Source organism: Erythrolamprus reginae, chromosome 6, assembly GCF_031021105.1.
Source record: "Erythrolamprus reginae isolate rEryReg1 chromosome 6, rEryReg1.hap1, whole genome shotgun sequence".
Classification (NCBI taxonomy): Eukaryota; Metazoa; Chordata; class Lepidosauria; order Squamata; family Dipsadidae; genus Erythrolamprus; species Erythrolamprus reginae.
In genome coordinates, this window is record NC_091955.1 from 23592791 (window position 1) to 23614254 (window position 21464).

General features: G+C 40.7%; 1 protein-coding gene across 6 annotated transcripts in view; it reads right to left on the reverse strand.

The window, feature by feature from the left end:
• The window catches only part of LOC139169362 (polyamine deacetylase HDAC10-like), a 70933-nt gene extending 59810 nt beyond the window's left edge, over positions 1–11123 (reverse strand). For 4 of the 6 annotated variants that reach the window (XR_011559455.1, XM_070755403.1, XM_070755402.1 and 1 more), the window contains exons 1-7: positions 10146–10209; positions 8179–8287; positions 5450–5584; positions 3171–3267; positions 1109–1206; positions 923–1027; positions 778–846 (exon numbers count right to left, since the gene is read on the reverse strand). Coding sequence is in view for 5 of the 6 variants with exons in the window: in XM_070755403.1 (XP_070611504.1) it covers positions 778–846; positions 923–1027; positions 1109–1206; positions 3171–3267; positions 5450–5584; positions 8179–8243 (569 nt within the window). In the remaining variant the exon portion in view is untranslated. Of the gene's footprint in view, positions 1–777; positions 847–922; positions 1028–1108; positions 1253–3170; positions 3268–5449; positions 5585–8178; positions 8288–10145; positions 10210–11109 lie in introns of those variants that run through there. The other 2 variants (XM_070755401.1, XM_070755404.1) reach the window with 2 other exon arrangements.
• Positions 11124–21464: the final 10341 nt, after the last annotated feature.

Sequence of the window (21464 nt, forward strand, 5' to 3'; positions counted from 1 at the left end):
AAAAATTTATTAAAAGCCTTGGCACTACCCTACAAGGGCTCCCCAACTCCCCCCGATTAAGAAGGGAGTGAGTCATCCTGAACAGGGCGGATGGGCGAGATTCTGCAGACGCAATCAGGCCGACATTGTAATAATTGTAAATAATTGTGCAGTGAATGCTATCAAAATCTACGAGACCGCCTTCTGCCGCACGAATCCCAGCGACCGGTTAGGTCCCACAGACTGGGCCTCCTCCGGGTCCCGTCAACAAAACAATGTTGTTTGGCGGGGCCTGGGGGAAAAGCCTTCTCTGTGGCGGCCCCGGCCCTCTGGAACCAACTCCCCCCAGAGATTAGAATTGCCCCCACCCTCCTTGCCTTTCGTAAGCTCCTTAAAACCCACCTCTGCCATCAGGCATGGGGGAACTGAGATATTCTTTCCCCCTAGGCCTTTACAATTCATGTATGGTATGTTTGTTTGTATGTATGGATGTTTGGTTTTACAATAAAGGTTTTTCAGTTGTTTTAGTATTGCATTTACATGCTGTTTTTTGTTACTGTTGTTAGCCGCCCCGAGTCTACGCAGAGGGGCGGCATACAAATCCAATAAATAAATACATAAATAAATGAATGAATGAATGAATGAATGAATGAATGAATGAATGAATAAATAAATATCTTGAGGTCTGCTCTTTGCTACTAAAGTTCATTGGTAATTTATTTCCAAAATAAAACTTTTTTAAACTCATGCAGTACTCAGGTTTGCTGCACCATCTTCAAAAACAAGTAATAGACGAACCTTGGGTCATCATCAAATGCATACTGAATTCCTTGTCCATGATGTATATCCCAGTCAACAATGAGGATCCTGCAGAAACCAACAGCAGCATTCATAAAAAGGTAAGACCTCCTAAAATTTGTGGTTTTAAATTGATATACTCCACCTTTGCAAGCCATAATTTCTTTGAGCATATTTTGCTGCAATAGCAACATTATTGAAGATACAAAATCCATTTGCTTCACTTCTTTGACTGTGATGACCTGGAGGCCTGCAACCAAGCATGATTGAATGAGTTAACTATAAACTGTACCAAAGAACATTCCCTTGGAAAACATCTCAATTTGGTTACCTTATTAGAGTCAAACCATTACGGGCCTTTCCCGACATCACAGCATCTACCAATTGTAGCGTTGCTCCCACAGCCAGTTTGGCACAATGATATGTTGTCTGAAGAACAGAAGAAGTTCATGATCCCAAGACTCTACTGCAGTTTCTGAGAAGAATGAAGGAAGACTGGAGAGATGGGAACAGGTTGGTACTCTGCAACACTGAATTTCCCCTCATTCAAGCATTGGGTATTAGAACTGTAATTCAAAACAGGAGTTTCCAACCTTGGCAACTTTAGGACTTCAACTCCCAGAATTACTCCTCCTTTGCTGGCTAAGGAATTCTGGGAGTTAAAGTCCGTAAGTCTTAAAAGTTGGCAAGGTTGGAGACCCCTGATTCAAAGAATCACTCAGCAGTCACCTCCTCTCAATTTACATTGCAAGGAATTGAACTAAGAAAGTAGGAATTTGGGGAGATGGGTAGAAGGATAGGTCTGGAGGAAGTGTGGAATCTTGCCCATAAGAAAAGCTCCACCTGTTCAGAGGGACAAGTTTATGAAACATAGAAACATAGAAGACTGACGTCAGAAAAAGACCTCATGGTCCATCTAGTCTGCCCTTATACTATTTCCTGTATTTTATCTTAGGATGGATATATGTTTATCCCAGGCATGTTTAAATTCAGTTACTATGGATTTATCTACCATGTCTGCTGGAAGTTTGTTCCAAGGATCTACTACCCTTTCAGGAAAATAATATTTTCTCATGTTGCTTTTGATCTTTTCCCCAACTAACTTCAGATTGTGCCCCCTTGTTCTTATGTTCACTTTCCTATTAAAAACACTTCCCTCCTGGACCTTATTTAACCCTTTAACATATTTAAATGTCTCGATCATGCGCCCCCCCCCTTTTTTTCCTTCTGTCCTCCAGACTATACAGATTGAGTTAATTCTTTCCTGATACGTTTTATGCTTAAGACCTTCCACCATTCTTGTAGCCCGTCTTTGGACCCGTTCAATTTTGTCAATATATTTTTGTAGGTGAGGTCTCCAGAACTGAACACAGTATTCCAAATGTGGTCTCATCAGCACTCTATTTAGCGGGGTCATAATCTCCCTCTTCCTGCTTTTTATACCTCTAGCTATGCAGCCAAGCATCCTATTTGCTTTCCCTACCGCCTGACTACACTGTTCACCCATTTTGAGACTGTCAGAAATCACTACCCCTAAATCCTTCTCTTCTGAATTTTTTGCTAACACAGAACTGCCAATACAATACTCAGATTGAGGATTCCTTTTCCCCAAGTGCATTATTTTACATTTAGAAACATTAAACTGCAGTTTCCATTGCAGACGCCTCCAGGAATATCAACCCTATTGCACACTTTAGAGTCATCGGCAAATAGGCAAACCTTCCCTACCAAACCTTCCCCTATGTCACTCACAAACATATTAAAAAGAATAGGACCCAGAACAGACCCTTGTGGCACACCGCTTGTAACCTGTCTCTGCTCAGAATACTCGCCATTAACAATAACCCTCTGATGTCTACGCTTCAGCCAGCTGCAAATTCATTGAACTATCCAGGGATTAAGTCCAATCTTCACTAATTTATCTATCAGCTCTTTATGTGGAATATTTAGTTCCAGGCAAAGTAAGAGCTGAGAGCCTGTAGAAACATTTTAAAGTTAAGGGTGGACATTGGAAACCCATTTTAAGTTATTTAACAATGGCTAAATTTGGTTCCTTCTGCAAACATTAACTGTGATGTTCAGCATCTTACTCCAGTTGCATAATTTTGGACAGAGAAAAATAGAGGGGGGGGGGAATCTTTAAATCAGAAAAGGGTTTAGTGGTGATAGCAAAAGCAATAGATCCCTTTTAAGCCTTGCATAGGAAAGCTAAAAAGTCAAAATGACTGCTGCAACCATGTCATCAAAGACTCTACGTCTCCTCCAAAATGTTCCTGGATCCGTTAGAAATATTCATGTTAAGAACAAAATGTTTTAATTTTCAACTCTTTGGGAAAAAGGTTTATGACTAAGGAATATTATATCTAGGAAGAAATCTTGATTAGGCTCCATACTGGATGAAAATAAACAGCATCATAGTCAGCAGAGACTTTTTGGAGCTCTTCTTTTTCCATTTTCTCAGTGCTCTTCACAATTTCCACATAATCCATACTGGAAAAGAAAAAGAAATATCGTGTCACACATAGACATTACATAGGGTGTGAGCAAGGATCAAATGCTGCTGCCTCTATTACTCTGCTAATCAGGAATATGGTTGCAGATCGAGTGACCAGGACAGCTATCTATAGCAAGCCAATTGAGATCTGTGGAAAGATGCCAAACCAATACGTGCCATATTTTGGGGTATAAGACACAACGGAGCATAAAACGCACCTTAGGAGGGAAATAGGGAAACTGTTCCTCTGGCTAGCGTCCTTAGACAGCACATTATTTTATACTCTGGTTAGGGTTTTAAAAACCCCTGTTCATAGAGAGTAACAATGAAAGAGCTTGCAAGCCGATAAAACCTGGGAACATCATTAGCATCTGGTTAGGGTTCAAAATACATTTATTTAGATCAAGTTAGAGCAATGAAAAACCCTGAAAAGACTTGGAAAACATTCTTCACAGAGAGAAACAATGAAAGAGCTTGCAAGGTAAGAGCTGGGGAAATTGTTAGCAGCTAGTTAGGGCTGGGGAAAAAGCTACATTCAGTGTATAGGACACAGCCAAATTATCAGTCTCTTTTAAGGAGGAAAAAGGAGCATCTTGTACTCCAAAAATACAGTATATAAACTGGGCTGATTGCTGATTTTGCCCCTAAGCCAAAACTATATTGGGACCATTTCTCAGGAAACGACAATCCCATTTCTTTGGGATGGATGTTTTTTTTAAGTTTAGAACACTAAGTCTAGGATGCATTAGTCTGTAGAGATGCTCAATCATCCAGGTCATGGTTGTCCCAAAGGTGCTTTTTCAGGAGGCAACTGGACATTGTTTTTTCTTTTAAGATGTTTCACTTCTCATCCAAGAAGCTTCATCAGCTCATCTGTGTTGGGAAAACACTGAGGACACATATAAACCTCCAAATGCTTCAACAACCTATAAATGAATGCAGATTACCTGCTGTCTGCAAGAATATAAATCCTTCCATTCTCTACTATCTTATCAGAACTGAAGAAGCTTCTTGAATGGGAAGCAAAATGTCTTCAAAAGAAAAAAACGAGAAAGTTCAGTTGCCTTCTAAAAAAAAAAAGCACCTTTGAGACATCTAGGATGCATTGAACTTAGTAATCCAAAAGAACATCTCTTACTGTTACTTTATTCCTTACTGTGGCTCAGTTCAGCGCAACAATAAACCCTCCAAGTTTAAGAGAAACTTGAACCTGCATAGACACACCATAGGTGCTAAAATGGTATCCTTAAACATTGGCTATTTTTTTTAATACAAAAAGCTTAATTTCATTATAAACATACATAAACAAAACTTCATAAAAACATTGAACATTGAACCATGTGTGGCAGTCCTGATTCTTATTTTCTATTGTGATATTTTATTCCCAGTAGAAATAATCCTGGAACATCGGCTATTTTGTCACCAGGTTTTCATGTTGAATTTTTGGGTTATTTATCAGTGCAAGTAACAATTTCTCTTTTAGGGGGCTAGGACTTAACTTGGACTTTATAAAAACAATTACTGTAAATGTTAAGTGAAAAAGAAACATACAGTGATACCTTGTCTTACAAACTTAATTGGTTCTGGGACGAGGTTCTTAAGGTGAAAAGTTTGTAAGACGAAACAATGTTTCCCATAGGAATCAATGGAAAAGCGATTAATGCGTGCAAGCCCAAAATTCACCCTTTTGCCAGCGCCTGTTTTTGTGCTGCTGGGATTCCCCTGAGGCTCCCCTCCATGGGAAACCCCACCTCCAAACTTCCGTGTTTTTGCGATGCTGCGATTTCACTGAGGCTCCCCTCGCTGGGAAACCCCACCTCCGGACTTCCATTGCCAGCGAAGTGCCCATTTTTGCGCTGCTGTGATTCCCCTGCAGCATCACAAAAACACGAAAGTCCGGAGGTGGGGTTTCCCATGGAGGGGAGCCTCAGGGGAATCCCAGCAGCACAAAAACGGGCGCTTCCCTGGCAACTGAAGCCCAGAGGTGGGGCATCCCAGCGGCGGCGGTGGGTTTGTAAGGTGAAAATAGTTTGTAAGAAGAGGCAAAAAAATCTTAAATCCCAGGTTTGTATCTCGAAAAGTTTGTATGACGAGGCGTTTGTAAGACAAGGCATCACTGTATACTGAATTATTCCTCATTATTTCTCCAACAGTGGCTACATTGCACTAGGAGCATACCTGTGAATCAGCATGATTTCACTCTCAGTTCCTTCTCTGGCAGAGACCGAAATGCATCTTTCGATCAGGTTATAGTGCTGAAGGCGGTCATAGCAGGAGGAAAGCCGTTCAGGGACCTCCAAATTACAGTTTGGGCTAAAAATGAGACCAAAATTTAGGTTCCAGTAAAATCCTTAAAAAAATTTGTTACAGAGCTTTTTTTTTCATTAATAGAAAGAGAACAACTGGTGAATGAAGAAATGTGTTCTTTACTTGATAATGAAATACTGCAGATATTAACAAAAAACCTTTTAAACTGGGGGTTTTGTCATGATCTCATGCCTTAGACAGGGGATTGGACTAAAACATTTCCAAAGTCCCTTCCAACTCTATGATTTTATGAAAATAATGGACCAGTATTTCTAAGCCTTGAACAGGTATGGACTTCAACTTCCAGAATTCCCCAGCCATGATGTCAATACATGTTAAATGTTATCAAGGCTGGGAAACACTGCAGTGGAGTAAGGCAGGATGAATACCAGATTTTCTCTTTAATGCATGCAATAGTATCCACAGGAAAGGGATTTTTATTATTATTATTTATTATTTATTGGATTTGTATGCCGCCTCTCTCCGAAGACTCGGGGCGGCTCACAACAGTAATACAAAAACAATATAACAGTGAGACAAATCTAATATTAAAATAAAACATATCTAAAACCCCAACAATTTAAAACCATACAACACATACATACCAAACATAAAATATAAAAGCCTGGGGGAGGTGTTTCAGTTCCCCCATGCCTGGCGATAAAGGTGGGTCTTGAGTAATTTGCGAAAGACAAGGAGGGTGGGGGCCGTTCTAATCTCTGGGGGGAGTTGATTCCAGAGGGCTGGGGCCGCCACAGAGAAGGCTCTTCCCCTGGTGCCTGCCAAACGACATTGTTTGGTCGACGGGATCCGGAGAAGGCCAACTCTGTGGGACCTTATCGGCCGCTGGGATTCATGCGGTAGAAGGCGGTTCCGGATGTATTCTGGTCCAATGCCATGTAGGGCTTTAAAGGTCATTACCAACACTTTGAATTGTGACCGGAAACTGATCGGCAGCCAGTGCAGGCCACGGAGTGTTGCAGAAACGTGGGCGAATCTAGGGAGCCCCACGATGGCTCTCACGGCCGCGTTCTGCACGATTTGCTTCAACATCGAAATCCATCTCCTTTTGCACAGGCAGCAACAATGCGCAAGCATACAAAAGGTGCAAGTTTCTGATCACATTGTTCCTTTGACCGATATGGATAGCTATAGAAATATATACTTATAATTGAAGTTCTGGCTGTGTGCCATTGGCTCACACTTGAATGGCTGCACTGCTAGCAATCATGGTGATCATCATTTGTGACCTTCCCTGCCAGCCTCCCGCAAGGAAAGTCAGAAGGAATGTCATAAGTCACTCTGGCATGTTCCCACCCCCTGTCTTCTTGCACCCCATGTATGCTTTCCTACCTGGGGCTTTGCTGCATTCACACCCACACACCTGCAAGCCAAGACCCTCTCCCCCAACTTCTGCACATCATTTACCAAGCCTTCCCCACCCAGACAATCATGGTTCTTTCTATCTCTCTCTCTCTCTCTCTGTCTCTATCTATCTATCTATCTATCTATCTATCTATCTATCTATCTATCTATCTATCTATCTGATTTTTTTATGCCGCCCTTCTTCCTAGTCTCAGGGCAGCTTACAACATGTTAGCAATAGCACTTTTTAACAGGGCCAGCATATTGCTCCCACAATCCAGGTCCTCATTTTACCCACCTCGGAAGGATGGAAGCCTGAGTCAACCTTGAGCCAGTGATGAAACTTGAGCCGCTGACCTGCAGATTTACAGACAGCTTTGTTGGCCTGCAGTACTGTACTCTACCCACTGCACCACCTCGGCTCATTGTAAAATTGCCCTGTTTCCCCGATAGTAAGACACCCCCGATTGTAAGACGTATCGGGGGTTTCAGGGGGGTCGGCTAATATAAGCCATACCCCGAAAGTAAGACATATGTCTTACTTTCGGGGAAACATGGGGGTATTGTCCGGGGGGGAGCCCGATGACGTCGCTTTCAAGCTCCCCGCGCACCCCTCCCCTTCGCCTCGCCGCGGCGCCACCGCCTCTTCCCCGGCTTGGCAAAGCGAAGGACGGTGCTGGTCCGAAGCGAGCCGAGCGGGCGGCGGCTTGCAGCGAAGGCGCTCGTCCCAGCAACCGAGTCCTGCTGAGGCTCGGCTGCAAGCGGCCAGCGAGGCCGACCAGGTCCGAGGCGAGCGGCCAGAGCTGCGCCCTCCTTCGCCCGCCTCCTTTCCGGCAGGCAGGTGGGGCTGCCCAACTACGAAGAGCGGCTCCTCCCCTCCAGACACACGCTTCCCCGACACGCGTCTGTGGCTCCATGCGTGCACGCCGCTTGGAGCCCTGAGGTTAAACTTGGAAAAGGGCTCACGAGGCTCCTGTTCCGCGGCTGCCCTTCTGGACTCTGGCGAGATGCCTTCGGGAACGCGACCCTTTCAATTTTTTTCCAATGTAAGACATACCCCGAAAGTAAGACGTAGTGGGGCTTTTGGGGGTAAAAAGAAAGTAAGACACTGTCTTACTTTCGGGCAAACACGGTATCATTGTAACTCAAGGATAACCTCTATCTGTAATTGCCCTTTATTGCGAAGCAGAGATTTCTTAAATGAAACAGCAACAACAATAAGAAGTTGTACTTACTCTTCCCAAAGAAGCTTATGGTTGGTCATTTCTCCATCATAAACCAAGGCTGTTCCAGCTGCCATCACTTTGTTTGAAAACACAATGCAAATATCTGGTATGAGGTTTACTAAAGAAACAAAACATGCGTCAAGAAGGGAACCAGCAGAATCAAGACATCAATTTTTATTGATAAACTATCATCTGTGATTTATCAAAGTAAGGCAAAATCCAACCACTATTTCCAGCTCTAGGTTTGTTTTGCTGTTGTTCATTGGTTAAAACAACCATATTTCCCAATAATTGTGTAAGTTTCTGAACTGGAACTAAATAAAGTTGCTGTGTGCTAACGTCAGGATGTATGGATTTCAACTCTCCATTCCTCAGCTAGCTTGAGCATCTTGAAACTGCCAAGCTGGAAAAGCACTGAATTTGAGCATGTTCCTATCCAGCTGGAAGACATTTAGAAGTTATTCTCAAACTGGCTGGTGAATTTCTGAGGGTTGAAGTCCACACATCTTAACACTACTGAAGCTGAGAAACACTGAGCTAAGAAAGAAAGGTTGGTCCAAAGTGACTTCTGGGATCAGAATCCAGAACCCAGGTCTCTGTTAGAATTAGTTAGAATTAACTACTTCTCTACATGTTGACTCTCCTTCCTATGCCAAATAGTAGCCAGAATTCATCCATGGACATATGAAGCTACAGCAATTTGTGAGGATATTTTAATAATGGAAGGTCTTAATTGTAGATTCTTTAATCTTCAAGTTTAAAGAAGATTAATATCTAGAAGAACTTGAATAACCATAGAACAATAATTTTCTCACTCTCTTGAGATAGACTCAAGATACAGAAGGATCTTGACAGACTTGAACATTGGGCACTGTCTAACAAAATGAAATTAAATGGTGGAAAAAGTAAGGTTCTACATTTAGGTGACGTGGTACTTTGTTCAACAGTAGTAACTGTGAAAGGGATCTTGGAGTCCTAGTGGACAATTATTTAAATAGGAGCCAGCAGTGTGCAGCAGTTGCCAAAAAGGCCAACAAGTTCTAGACTGCATTAATACAGGTATATAATCAAATCGACGTGAAGTGTTAATATCTCTTTATAATGCCTTGATAAGGCCACACTTGGACTACTGCATTCAGTTTTGGTTGCCATGATGTAAAGAGATTGGTGAGACTCTAGAAAGATTCCAGAGAAGAGCGACAAAGGTGATTAGGGGACTGGAGGCTAAAATGTATGAAGAAGAGTTGCAGGAACTGGGTATGTCTAGTTTAATGAATAGAAGGACCAGGGGAGACATGATAGCAGTGTTCCAATATCTCGGGGGTCATCACAAAGAAGGAGTCAACCTATTCTCCAAGGCACCTGAGGGTAGAACAAGAAGCAATGGGTGGAAGCTAAACAAGGAGAGAAATAACTTAGAAGTAAGGAGAAATTTCCTAACAGTTAGAACAATTAATCAATGGAACAGCTTGCCTCCAGAAGTTGTGAATGCTCCAACATTGGAAGTTTTTAAGGTCTTGGATAACATTCATTCATTCATTCATTCATTCATTCATTCATTCATTCATTCATTCATTCATTCATTCATTCATTTAGTCCAATACATAATACACATTGAAGAGAATAGATATGTAGTAATATACATAAAGAAAAGAATAAAAGAAAAGATGTAAAAGTATAGGTGAACATATTTCAAAGGAAGAAAAGATAAATGAGATGAGGAGAGACAATTGGACAGGGGACGGAAGGCACACTGGTGCCACTTATGCACGCCCCTTACTGAAAACACAGTCACCTGAAATTAGGCGATCGGAGCTGGCAAGTAAGATCTCAAAAGAATCTCTCTTTTGCAATTATATTCCAAATTTAATGTCAGCTTACTAGACGCCTCACTCTTAGAAGAGCCACCCAAACTCATATTACAGGGGGAAATATCAAAGCGATATTTTTAAAAAAAAACAACAACCCTTTCCTACCTTCTTTGCAGCCTCTGCTAAATTCTGCCGCTCGGCAAAGGGAGGAAGGAGAGGACAATCTGCGATGTCTTATTGGCTGGAATGTGTATACAGAACGTTTCTTCGGACCAATCGCGAAAAGCAGTGCAAAGAAGGCGGGGAACATCAGCCTGCCACACAAACGTTCAATTCCCGCCCTTTTCTACGCTTTTCCATTTCTGATTGGATAATCCTCTTTGCCAGCAATAGCAAATAGAATTGGGGAAAAGCAGGGGAAATACCAGCGCGCTGTGGCTCCAATCGAAGCAAGGTTTGGGCTGCTGCGTGTATTGAATTTGTAAAGAAGTGTGCATGCTATTCTTTGTTATGTTAGCCCATGGGCGACAGTGGCTTAAGAGTATTTTTTTTATTTATTTATTTTTATTTGTCAATCAAGTTTGGGAGAACAAAAAGCAATGGGTGGAAACTAACAAGGAGAGAAGAAGTCAATGACTACTTCAGCTTCAACTGCAACAACACAAGAGCACGCAACAAATTCAAACTTAATGTTAATCGCTCCAAGCTTCACTGTAAAAAATGACTTTAGCAATCGAGTTGTCGAAGCGTGGAACTCATTACCAGACTCAGTAGTGTCAACCCCTAACCCCCAACATTTCTCCCTTAGACTATCCACGATTGACCTCTCCAGGTTCCTAAGAGGTCAGTAAGGGGTGTACATAAGTGCACTAGCCTGCCTTTTGTCCCGTCCAATTGTCTCTCCTTATCTCATATATCATATATCTTTTCTTCCTTCATATATATTCTCCTCTATTTTTATGTCTTTTCTTTATATATAATACTTCATGTCTAGTCTCTTCAATATGTATTGTGTATTGGACTAACTAACTAACTAACTGACTAACTAAATAAGGTAAGTAAGTAAGTAACTTAAAACTAAGGAGACATTTCCTGACACTCAGAACGGTTGATCAGTGGAACAGCCTACCTCCATATGTTGTAATTGCCCCAACAGTGGAAGTTTTTAAGCAGATGTTGGGTAACCGTCTGTCTGAAGTAGTGTAGGGTTTCCTGCCTAAGCAGGGGGTTGGACTAGAAGACCTCCAAGGTCCCTTCCAACTCTGTTATTGTTATTTTTGTTATTATAGGATAGGTGGTTATATAAACATGACATAGAAAGTAATGATACGAAAAGACATTAAGACAATAAGACAGGGACAGTAGGCGCTTATGCACGCCCCTTACAGACCTCTTAGAAAAGGGGGAGGTCAACTATAGACAACCTAAGGTTGAAGATTTTGGGCTTGGAGGAAGAAGCAGGAGAGTCAGGTAGTGAATTCCAGGCGTTGATCACTCTTGCTGTAGTCGTATTTTCTGCAGTCTAGTTTGGAGCGGTTTAAATTTAGTTTGAATCTGTTGCGTGCTCGTGTGTTGTTGTGATTGAAGGTGAAGTCATTACAAGGAAGGACATTTTGGTATATGATTTTAATGTTGTATTGCATTTGATTCATTACTAAATAATGTAGTGTTTGCGTAGAAGATATTACGAATAATGCAAGCGGGGGCAAAAAAGGTCATTTTCTTTTCTCTGGCACTTTATAAATTTCTTGTGGAATCCATTCTTTGTTTTTCTATGTAGCTCATGCTTCGCTGACTTGGTTTTCCATAGAGCCCAGCTGTGGCTATATTTGTTCGCCCCTCCCATCATCTTCTTTTGAATTTCATTCGGATTCAAAACATCATTGGAATATTGATGTGTATTCTCAGGTAATCATCTCAATAATTTAGCAGCGTTTAAGCACACTCTCATTCGGATGCGGCTTTCAACAGATTTGATATTTTTCACCTCTGCAGTGTCTAGTGTCATTACTGCCACGCTGGGCATCCTTATAGCAGACCAACATGTGTATGGAGAAGAAGCCACAAGGATGCCCTAGGGCAGTGATGGCGAACCTATGGCACGGGTCCCACAGGTGGCACGTGGAGCCATATCTGCTGGCACACGAGCCATTGCCCTAGCTCAGCTCCAACACACGTGTGTGCACTAGCCAGCTGATTTTTGGCTCCCAAAGAGGCTCTGAGAGGGCGTTTTCGGCTTCTGGAGGGCTGCAGGGGAGCCTCTGGAGCCTGGAGAGGGTGAAAAACGGGACTACTGGGCGCACCACAAGTTGGGAAACGGTCTGTTTCTTGCCTCCAGAGGGCAGGCGAGGAAATTTTCTCCCTCCCCAGGCATTGAATTATGGGTGTAGGCACTCGAGTAGGAACAATAGTATGTGTGCATGGGCTTTTGGCACCTGAGAGAAAAAAGGTTCACCCTCACTGCCCTAAGGCAATGATGGCCAATGTTTTTCTTCTTGTGTGCCAAAAATGGGAGTGCATGTGGGCGTGTGCCGGCACACAACTTACCCCCACATGTGCCACACTGCGCATGCATGCATCCCCATGCATGCCCCCCTCTTCAGGCTTTTCTGAAGCCTCTGGAGTGCGAAAAACAGCCCAAGGCAAATTGAAAGTCCATTTTCCTGAACTTTTGGTTTGCCCTTGGGCCATTTTTCCCACTCCGGAGGCTTTAGAGAACTTCCTGAAGCCCAGGGAGGGCAAAATGGCCTTCCCCAAGGCTGGAAATCATCTGGCCAACGTAGGCATCTGCACTGGAGCTGACATAGGTCAACGCCTCGCGTGCCCTCAGCTATGGCTCCGCGTGCCACTTGTCACACACGTGCCATAGGTTCGCCATCGTGGCCCTAGGTATAAAATCCCTGACTCCATTTTAACTATGCAACAACCCTGCAAGAAATGGGAGTTTTGGGGCTGAAATGCATAATCGGCCCAAGTCACTTAGCTGCCTTGCTTAGCAATGGAGCCTGGCTCATCCTCCTCATTACCAGAGTTGGTCGAGGACCACTCACAACATTCATCACTGCAGTTAAGTTAGCCACACAATTCTTAAGTGATTCTGGCTTCCGCATTGATTTTGCGCATCAGAAGGTTGCAAATATGTTTGTCTCTGGGGACCATCTAGCTAGCACCTACCTGATTTGTAAATAGATACTGTATGTGTTTCAGTGCAGTTCCTCTTTTGGCCTTCTACTATCAACTTTGCTTATAGCTGGATTCCTCTCTCCCTCTCCCCTCCCCTTCCAGGTTAAACTGTCAAGTCTCAACTTGGATGACCATGCAAGTGCACTGCCAGATTTGCCCTCTATTAAAAAGGTTAAGGAATCAAGTCAGATCTACAAGTTTGAAGACTTTATTCAAAGCATATAGTTTTTCTTGAAAACATCCAGATACTCCTGTCTTGCTTTGTAAACTTGATCTTCTATATTTGATTTTGAAGGTCCATCAACTGATCCTATAGAGGAGACTCTAACACAGTGTTTTTCAACCAGTGTGCCGTGGCACACTAGTGTGCCGCAAGACATGGTCAGTTGTGCCGCGAAGAAGGAAGGTCAGGTTTCGGTCTCGCAACTTTTTGCTAAGAGAGAGAGAGAGAGAGAAAGAAAGAGAGAGAGAAAGAAAGAAAGCAAGAGAGAGAGAGAAAGAGAGAGAGAGAGAAAGAAAGAAAGAGAGAGAGAGAGAAAAGGAGAGGAAGGGGGGAGAGAGAGAGAAATGAGCCAAAAGGGAAGGAAAAAAAGAGAAATGAGAAAATGATTGAGACAGAGAATGAGAGGAGAGAGAAACAAAAGAGAGAGAGAGAAGTGACTCTTGATTTAAAGCATATGATAAAGGCACCCAAAAAATAAAAGAGAGAAAACCCCCAGCCCTCACCTGTTTTTGGAAATGGTTCAAGAATGTGCACACACACACACTCAAGGGGGGGAGGAGACAGGGATGGAAAAAGAGAGGAGAGTGTCTTAGGGTGTCATTTTGTGTCATTTTGGTTGGTGTTGTGCCCCAGGATTTTGTAAATGTAAAAAATGTGCCGCGGCTCAAAAAAGGTTGAAAATCACCGCTCTAACAGATCCGGCATCAGGTTCAGGTTTAGCTGAAAAACAAGAGTATTTTTTACAAGTTTCATAATATCTGATGAAGTGACAATGTCATAGAATACCAATTTTGTTGGATATTAGCATTATTTTTAACAGTGTTTATTTAGCTATGTAACAAAAAAAAATTCTAGCCAGCGTTTTACTGTACAGTAATGGTGAACTTTTTTTAGTTCGGGTGCTGAAAAAGTGTGTGTGGGTGTGCTAGCAAGCGTGCTCGTGCCCATTCCCCTCACCTCCCCCCATGCATTTGCACCTCCTGCACTATCTCTGCGCATGCGCACACATCCCCATGCATGCACAGAGGCCTCACTAAAGCCTGAGATGGTGAAAAAACGGCCAAACCCGAAAAACCTACTTCCAGTTTGCCTGTTGTGCAGTTTTTTGCATTCCGGAGGCTTCAGGGGAGCTTCCTGAAACCCCGGAGTGCAAAAAACAGCCCAATGGGCAAAGCAGAGGTCCGCTATCTCAACTTCCATTTTGATCGTTGGACTGTTTCAGAAAACTTCACCGAACTCTCCAGAGTGTCAAAAAACAACCCAACGGGCACACCTGAAGTCTGTTTTTCTGAACTTCTGGTTTGCCTTTTGGGCGTTTTTTTGCACTTCGGGTCTTCAAGGAAGCTTCCCTAAAGCATCTGGAGGGTGAAAGGGCCTTCCCCAAAGCTGAAAATCATTTGAGCTGACATAGGCCAATGCCTTGTGTGCCCTCCGATATGGCTCAGCATGCCACAGGTTCGCCAGCACGGGTGTATACTTTTGCAAACTATATACATTTTAGAAATAAGGATAACAGTTTTACCCTAAATTACCCATTGGATCTATGCAGAATTATCCTGCAACTTAGCAGGTATACGTATCTAAGCTCTGATACCAAAAACAACCCATGCATAAAGCATAAAGCTTTATTTTGTCATGTATATATGTTGTTCTTCCTTTTTTTATATGGATTTCTATGCATAAATAATTATGTAATTTTATGTACTTTGTAATGTTGTATTGTTGTTTTGTTTATCCTTTTTTAATGTAAATAACTAATAAATTATTTTTTTTAAAAAAGTGGCATTGAACAGAAACATCAGTATTTTCTTTAAATGTAAACTATTTTAAGAAACCTACATTTAAAAAAAAATTCAAAGTTTTATCTTTTGACCCTAAAGGCAGTTTATAATACTGTACAGCTGGAAACAAAAACTTTTAACTAAGACTTCAGTGTAATGTTAACAACAGCATCAAGCCCTTAATAAATAATTTTTTATATTGAGAAAATGTTATTCCAGCAGACTGATTATCTGTTATATTCAGTGGCATAAACTCTAAAAACAATCCTAAAATCCCGGAAGGGTTATCAACTATACGACCCAAACTGTACCTTCCAAATTCACCTGTGGCATCCACTGCTGCTTTTTGTTCAAGAAGAAACTCTACCATTTCTTGATTATTTTCAGCCAAAGCAACAAATAACGGTGTGCATCCACCCTGCAATTTAAGAAAAGAAATACAGTAGCCCCTCACCTATCGCTGGTGTTACGTTCCAGACCTGGCCGCGATAGGTGAAATCCGCCATGGGGAATTTATCGACTGATAGTACTTATTTAAGTATTTATATTGTAATTGTTTGGTAAGTTTTCATTGTTTTAAGTGTTTATAAACCCTTCCCACACAGTATTTATTTTAGATACAGTATTTAAATACAGTATTTACAATTTTAGATTTTTTATTTTTTTTGAAAAACCTGCCGATCGAGTTCGGCGGGCTGTTTAAATCTGCCGATCGACTTCCTCAGAAACCCGCGATGAAGTGAAGCCGCAGCAGGTGAAGCGCGGTATAGCGAGGGACTACTGTACATACATATGTTTGTGTGTGTGTGTGTGTGTGTGTGTGTATACATATTTTTGCTGGTAAGTAAAAAGGAAGGGAGCCTAGTATAGATCTATTTTTTTAATTAGAATTTTAAGGATTGTTTTTTATGTCTATTAATTGGATTGATCTACTATTTTCTTTTTGTATATGCTGTGAGCTAGACACACCATTACTGGGATTTGAACCTGTAGTGTGCTGCATGCAAGGCAGGATATTAACCTATGTGCTACAAGCTCACCTACGAATCAGCTTCTACCAGGGAAGAGCCATATGGTTGATTTTCTGTCGAAATCACCCTGGTATTCCCAACTATGGGAGGAAGCAACTTTACTTTCCTTTGCCTCTCGGCCCCATGCAGGTTGAAAACCTAATCCTATGTAGCTTCTGCTCTGGCAATCTCTCGCTACTTACCAGAGCTTACAAAACTTTCGCCAGACCCATCCTCGAATACAGCTCATCTGTTTGGAACCAATATCGCATCTCACACATTCACCCTTGAAAATGTTCAAAGATACTTCACCAGAAGAGCCCTTCACTCCTCCACTCAAAACAGAATACCCTATGAAACTAGACTGTCAATCCTGGGCCTAGAAATCTTAGAACTAAGATGCCTTAAACATGATCTAAGTATTGCCCACAAGATTATATGCTGCAACGTCCTGCCTGTTGCCTACTACTTCAGCTTCAACCACAACAACACAAGAGCACACAACAGATTTAAACTTAATATTAACCGCTCCAAACTTGACTGTAAAAAATATGACTTCAGTAACCGTGTTGTCGAAGCGTGGAACTCCATAGTGTCATCCCCACACCCCGAAAACTTTATCCTTGGATTATCCACGATTGACCTCTCCAGATTCCTAAGAGGTCAGTAAGGGGCGTGCATAAGTGCACCAGAGTGCCTTCCATCCCCTGTCCTATTGCTCTGCTGTATCTCCTATACCTTCTATTCCTATATCTCTTCTTCTATTGTTGTGCCTATTCACAAGAAGGGCAGTAGAGAAGGAGCTGGTAACTACAGGCCAGTTAGCTTGACATCAGTTGTAGTTAAAATGATGGAGACTCTACTCAAAAAGAGGATAAATCAGCACCTAAAAAACAATAACTTATTAGACCCAAATCAGCATGGCTTTACTGAAGGCAAATCATGTCAGACTAATCTCATTGATTTCTTTGACTATGTCACAAAGGTGTTGGATGAAGGTGGTGCCGTGGATATTGCCTACCTGGACTTCAGCAAAGCCTTTGATACGGTTCCACATAAAGAGCTGATAGATAAATTAGTGAAGATTGGACTTAATCCCTGGATAGTTCAATTGATTTGCAGCTGGCTGAAGCGTAGACATCAGAGAGTTATTGTTAATGGCGAGTATTCTGAGCAGAGTCAGGTTACAAGCGGTGTGCCACAAGGATCTGTTCTGGGTCCTATTCTTTTTAATATGTTTGTGAGTGACATAGGGGAAGGTTTGGTAGGGAAGGTTTGCCTATTTGCCGATGACTCTAAAGTGTGCAATAGGGTTGATATTCCTGGAGGCGTCTGTAATATGGTAAATGATTTAGCTTTACTAGATAAATGGTCTAAGCAATGGAAACTGCAGTTTAATGTTTCCAAATGTAAAATAATGCACTTGGGGAAAAGGAATCCTCAATCTGAGTATTGTATTGGCAGTTCAGTGTTGGCAAATACTTCAAAAGAAAAGGATTTAGGGGTAGTGATTTCTGACAGTCTCAAAATGGGTGAACAGTGCAGTCAGGCGGTAGGGAAAGCAAGTAGGATGCTTGGCTGCATAGCTAGAGGTATAACAAGCAGGAAGAGGGAGATTATGATCCCACTATATAGAATGCTGGTGAGATCACATTTGGAATACTGTGTTCAGTTCTGGAGACCTCACCTACAAAAAGATATTGACAAAATTGAACGGGTCCAAAGACGGGCTACAAGAATGGTGGAAGGTCTTAAGCATAAAACGTATCAGGAAAGACTTAATGAACTCAATCTGTATAGTCTGGAGGACAGAAGGAAAAGGGGGGACATGATCGAAACATTTAAATATATTAAAGGGTGAAATAAGGTCCAAGAGGGAAGTGTTTTTAATAGGAAAGTGAACACAAGAACAAGGGGACACAATCTGAAGTTAGTTGGGGGAAAGATCAAAAGCAACATGAGAAAATATTATTTTACTGAAAGAGTAGTAGATCCTTGGAACAAACTTCCAGCAGATGTGGTAGATAAATCCACAATAACTGAATTTAAACATGCCTGGGATAAACATATATCCATCCTAAGATAAAATACAGAAAATAGTATAAGGGCAGACTAGATGGACCATGAGATCTTTTTCTGCCATCAGACTTCTATGTTTCTATGTTTCTATTCTTTCATTGAGATATTTTATTCCTATATCTTCTCATCTATTCTTTCTTAGATATGTTTTACTATGAGTATATCCTCTATAACCTTCATTATGTATTTTACTATGTGTATAACCACTAAAACCCTCATTGTGTAATGGACAAAATCAATCAATAAATAAAAATAAATAAATTTGTGAAGAAAAATGGTTGGAACTGGAATGTTCGAAATAGAAATTGAGGTGGGGGGGGGGAAACAGCTTGCAAATCAAATTTCAGCTCATGAAATAAAATATGCTACAAGGTTGGAATGATTCACACTCTATTATTAATACTTTATCATGAGACGGTCAAGAGATTTGGCTGTAAATATCTTTTTAACATTCTTGAGAAAGCTTTTTTCTCTTGAATACATTTTGAGAGAGAAAAACTTTCATTTTGAAGTTGGTATAGTCCTAACAGACATTATTCTTACTTGCCAAGCTTGGCTCATTTCTGAGGGAAAATGTGCTGGATGGTGGGGAGTTCCTTCCGATGTGGGCTTTTTATCGAGGGGAAACTAAATACAGTGCATATTTATCAATAAAACATTTTTCTACAGACTTTTCCTGCATTCAGGTCTCAATTCCTGGGCATTTTTCTTAGTTTAAAAGTGGAAGATAAACCGGGGTTTGCCATTGCTGGGAGTTTTTCTTTTTCCAAACCCAGTTGTGGGTTTTTCTAAATCTGGAAGTGGGTTTCTAAATCTTCTACTTTAAAATTCAACTTAGTCTAGGCTTCTTTAGATCTCTTTACTTTAAAATTCAACTTGGGCTACTCTTTCATGTATGTCTTGTATGTTAAGCTAGGTGAAGCAAATTTAGATCAAAATTTGATATATATTTTTCTTCATTTTTCATACCTGGGGCTTTCAAACTGAATTTTTCTCACAGGGTTTTCGACCAGAAAAGTTTCTCTTTAAAAATAACTCATTTTTTTTAAGTTAATGCTGAAAATGTCCCGTGTGGGGAAAGTGTTGCAGAATAATTAATGAAGCAGAATTAAAAAGCAATTAAAAGTTCTAGAAATAAGTGACATTCAGGAGTTTTCACTTCATGTGCAGTCTACCTATTTAATTTACAGGAAGAGGAAAGTTGGTAGTTTAATTCAGCTTCAATTGAGTAACTGCAAAGGAGCTGTTAAAGCAAAAATAAAAAGCTATCTAGGCCTTGTAATATTTCTTTGAAGCACAGACATGAAGAGAAACAATAGAGAGGAGAGAGAACAACATTTGCACTGCAACTTAAAATGGCTGCCTTGCTCTTTCTAAGGGCCTTTCAATATTTATAATAGAGATAACTAACATACACACACAAAGGAGTTGCCTTAATTTTCTAGCCCAGTTTTTATTGACTCATGTTTATTTTGCCCAAATAAGACTTGGTTCACTGCTTTGTTCTATGGAGTCTTCTAATCCCACCCCCCCCACCCCCACTTCTTCCATTTTAATTTTCCCTCCGTTCTTTGATTTTTAAATTCTACAGGAGGTAGAAAAGGGCAAGTATTTTTCAAATAAATTTGTAGTAATGACTGGCTTTTTATTAATATGAAAATGTGATACAGTACCTATGCTAATAAAAGGAAATAAGCCTTTGAGCTTGAAGCTAAATCAAATTAGGATTTATACCACTTTATACCACCTTTATATAGATGAGGCAGTAAACTTACTTAATATTCCTCATGTTTTCCACACAATGAAATAAGTATACATTTGGCTGCTAATTTTTAATTCCTTTTAAATTACTATTTACTGTGTGTTTTTGCTATCTTTGGAACCATCTGGCCTTAGTTTTCCAAGACCTTGCTGTCTGGAAATGGAGATATTTTCCTATTGAATTTTTTGCTTCTGGAAATCATGACTAATATTCAGTGCAACGGTAGTCTAAATGAACATATAAATTCTGAAATGGATTTTACAACACCTATTGTTTTCAACCAGCACAGCCAATAATCACACTGGCTAAGAAGTCTGGGATTTTTAATTTGATTGGTTGACTCTTTTTCATTATATATGTGAAAGGTGAGACAAAAACCTTGATAAAAAAGCAGCTATCCCAAAAACACTATTATGTATTCTTAAGAAAACATTTTATGCTTGAACGACCACAAACGTGCTCACCTTTACAATCTAAACTAAGTTCTTCTATCAGCACGATAGCTTCCTTATGAATGGAAGAAAGTGACTCAATATCCTCTGTAATTGAGTCTGAAGATTCAGTTAAGTCATCCAGATTATTACTAATACATAAGGTTCTATAAAGCTATGAATGAAACAAGTAGAATTAAACATAATTATATTCTAAATCAAAATATCCTTCATTTCTTTTATTAACTTTTAATTCTACTTAGAAAATTTTATAAATGGAAATTGACTTAATTAGATGCCACATCAAATCATGATTTAATAGCTCACAAAGTAGTATTTCTAATAAATCAATTTAATATTAAGAGTTATGACTACCCCTGTATCATACCCAGGAGACATGAACTCACCAATATCTCAGTCTGCATAGAACACTACTTTTAATCGTAAATTATTGTTTAAATCATTTATACTGAAGTATACAAAGCTATTAATATATTTTATGTGGAAACTTCAATGTTTGAGGTATGTTCTTAGGCATTCTAAATCGTGTTTGACGATTCTGCCATGATACCTTGGTGTCATGGGGTACAGTTATATCAATAGCTGCTGTTCCCAGCCCAGGTACAGATTCCTAATCAGCAATCTTCAGACACAGATAATCCTTGACATAGAACCATTTGTTTAGTGACCATTCAAAGTTATTGACAACACTGAAAAAAAGGGAATTACACTTACAACTATTGCAGTGTCCTTATCATCATAACTTCAGCTTCAACCGCAACAACACAAGAGCACGCAACAGATTCAAACTTAATACGAACCATTCCAAACTTGACTGTAAAAAATATGATTTCCACAATCGAGTTATCGAAGCGTGGAACTCATTACCGGACTCAATTGTGTCAACCCCTAACCCCCAAGATTTCTCCCTTAGACTCTCCACGATTGACCTCTCCAGGTTCCTAAGAGGCCAGTGAGGGGCGTACATAAGTGCACTGGTGTGCCTTTCGTCCCC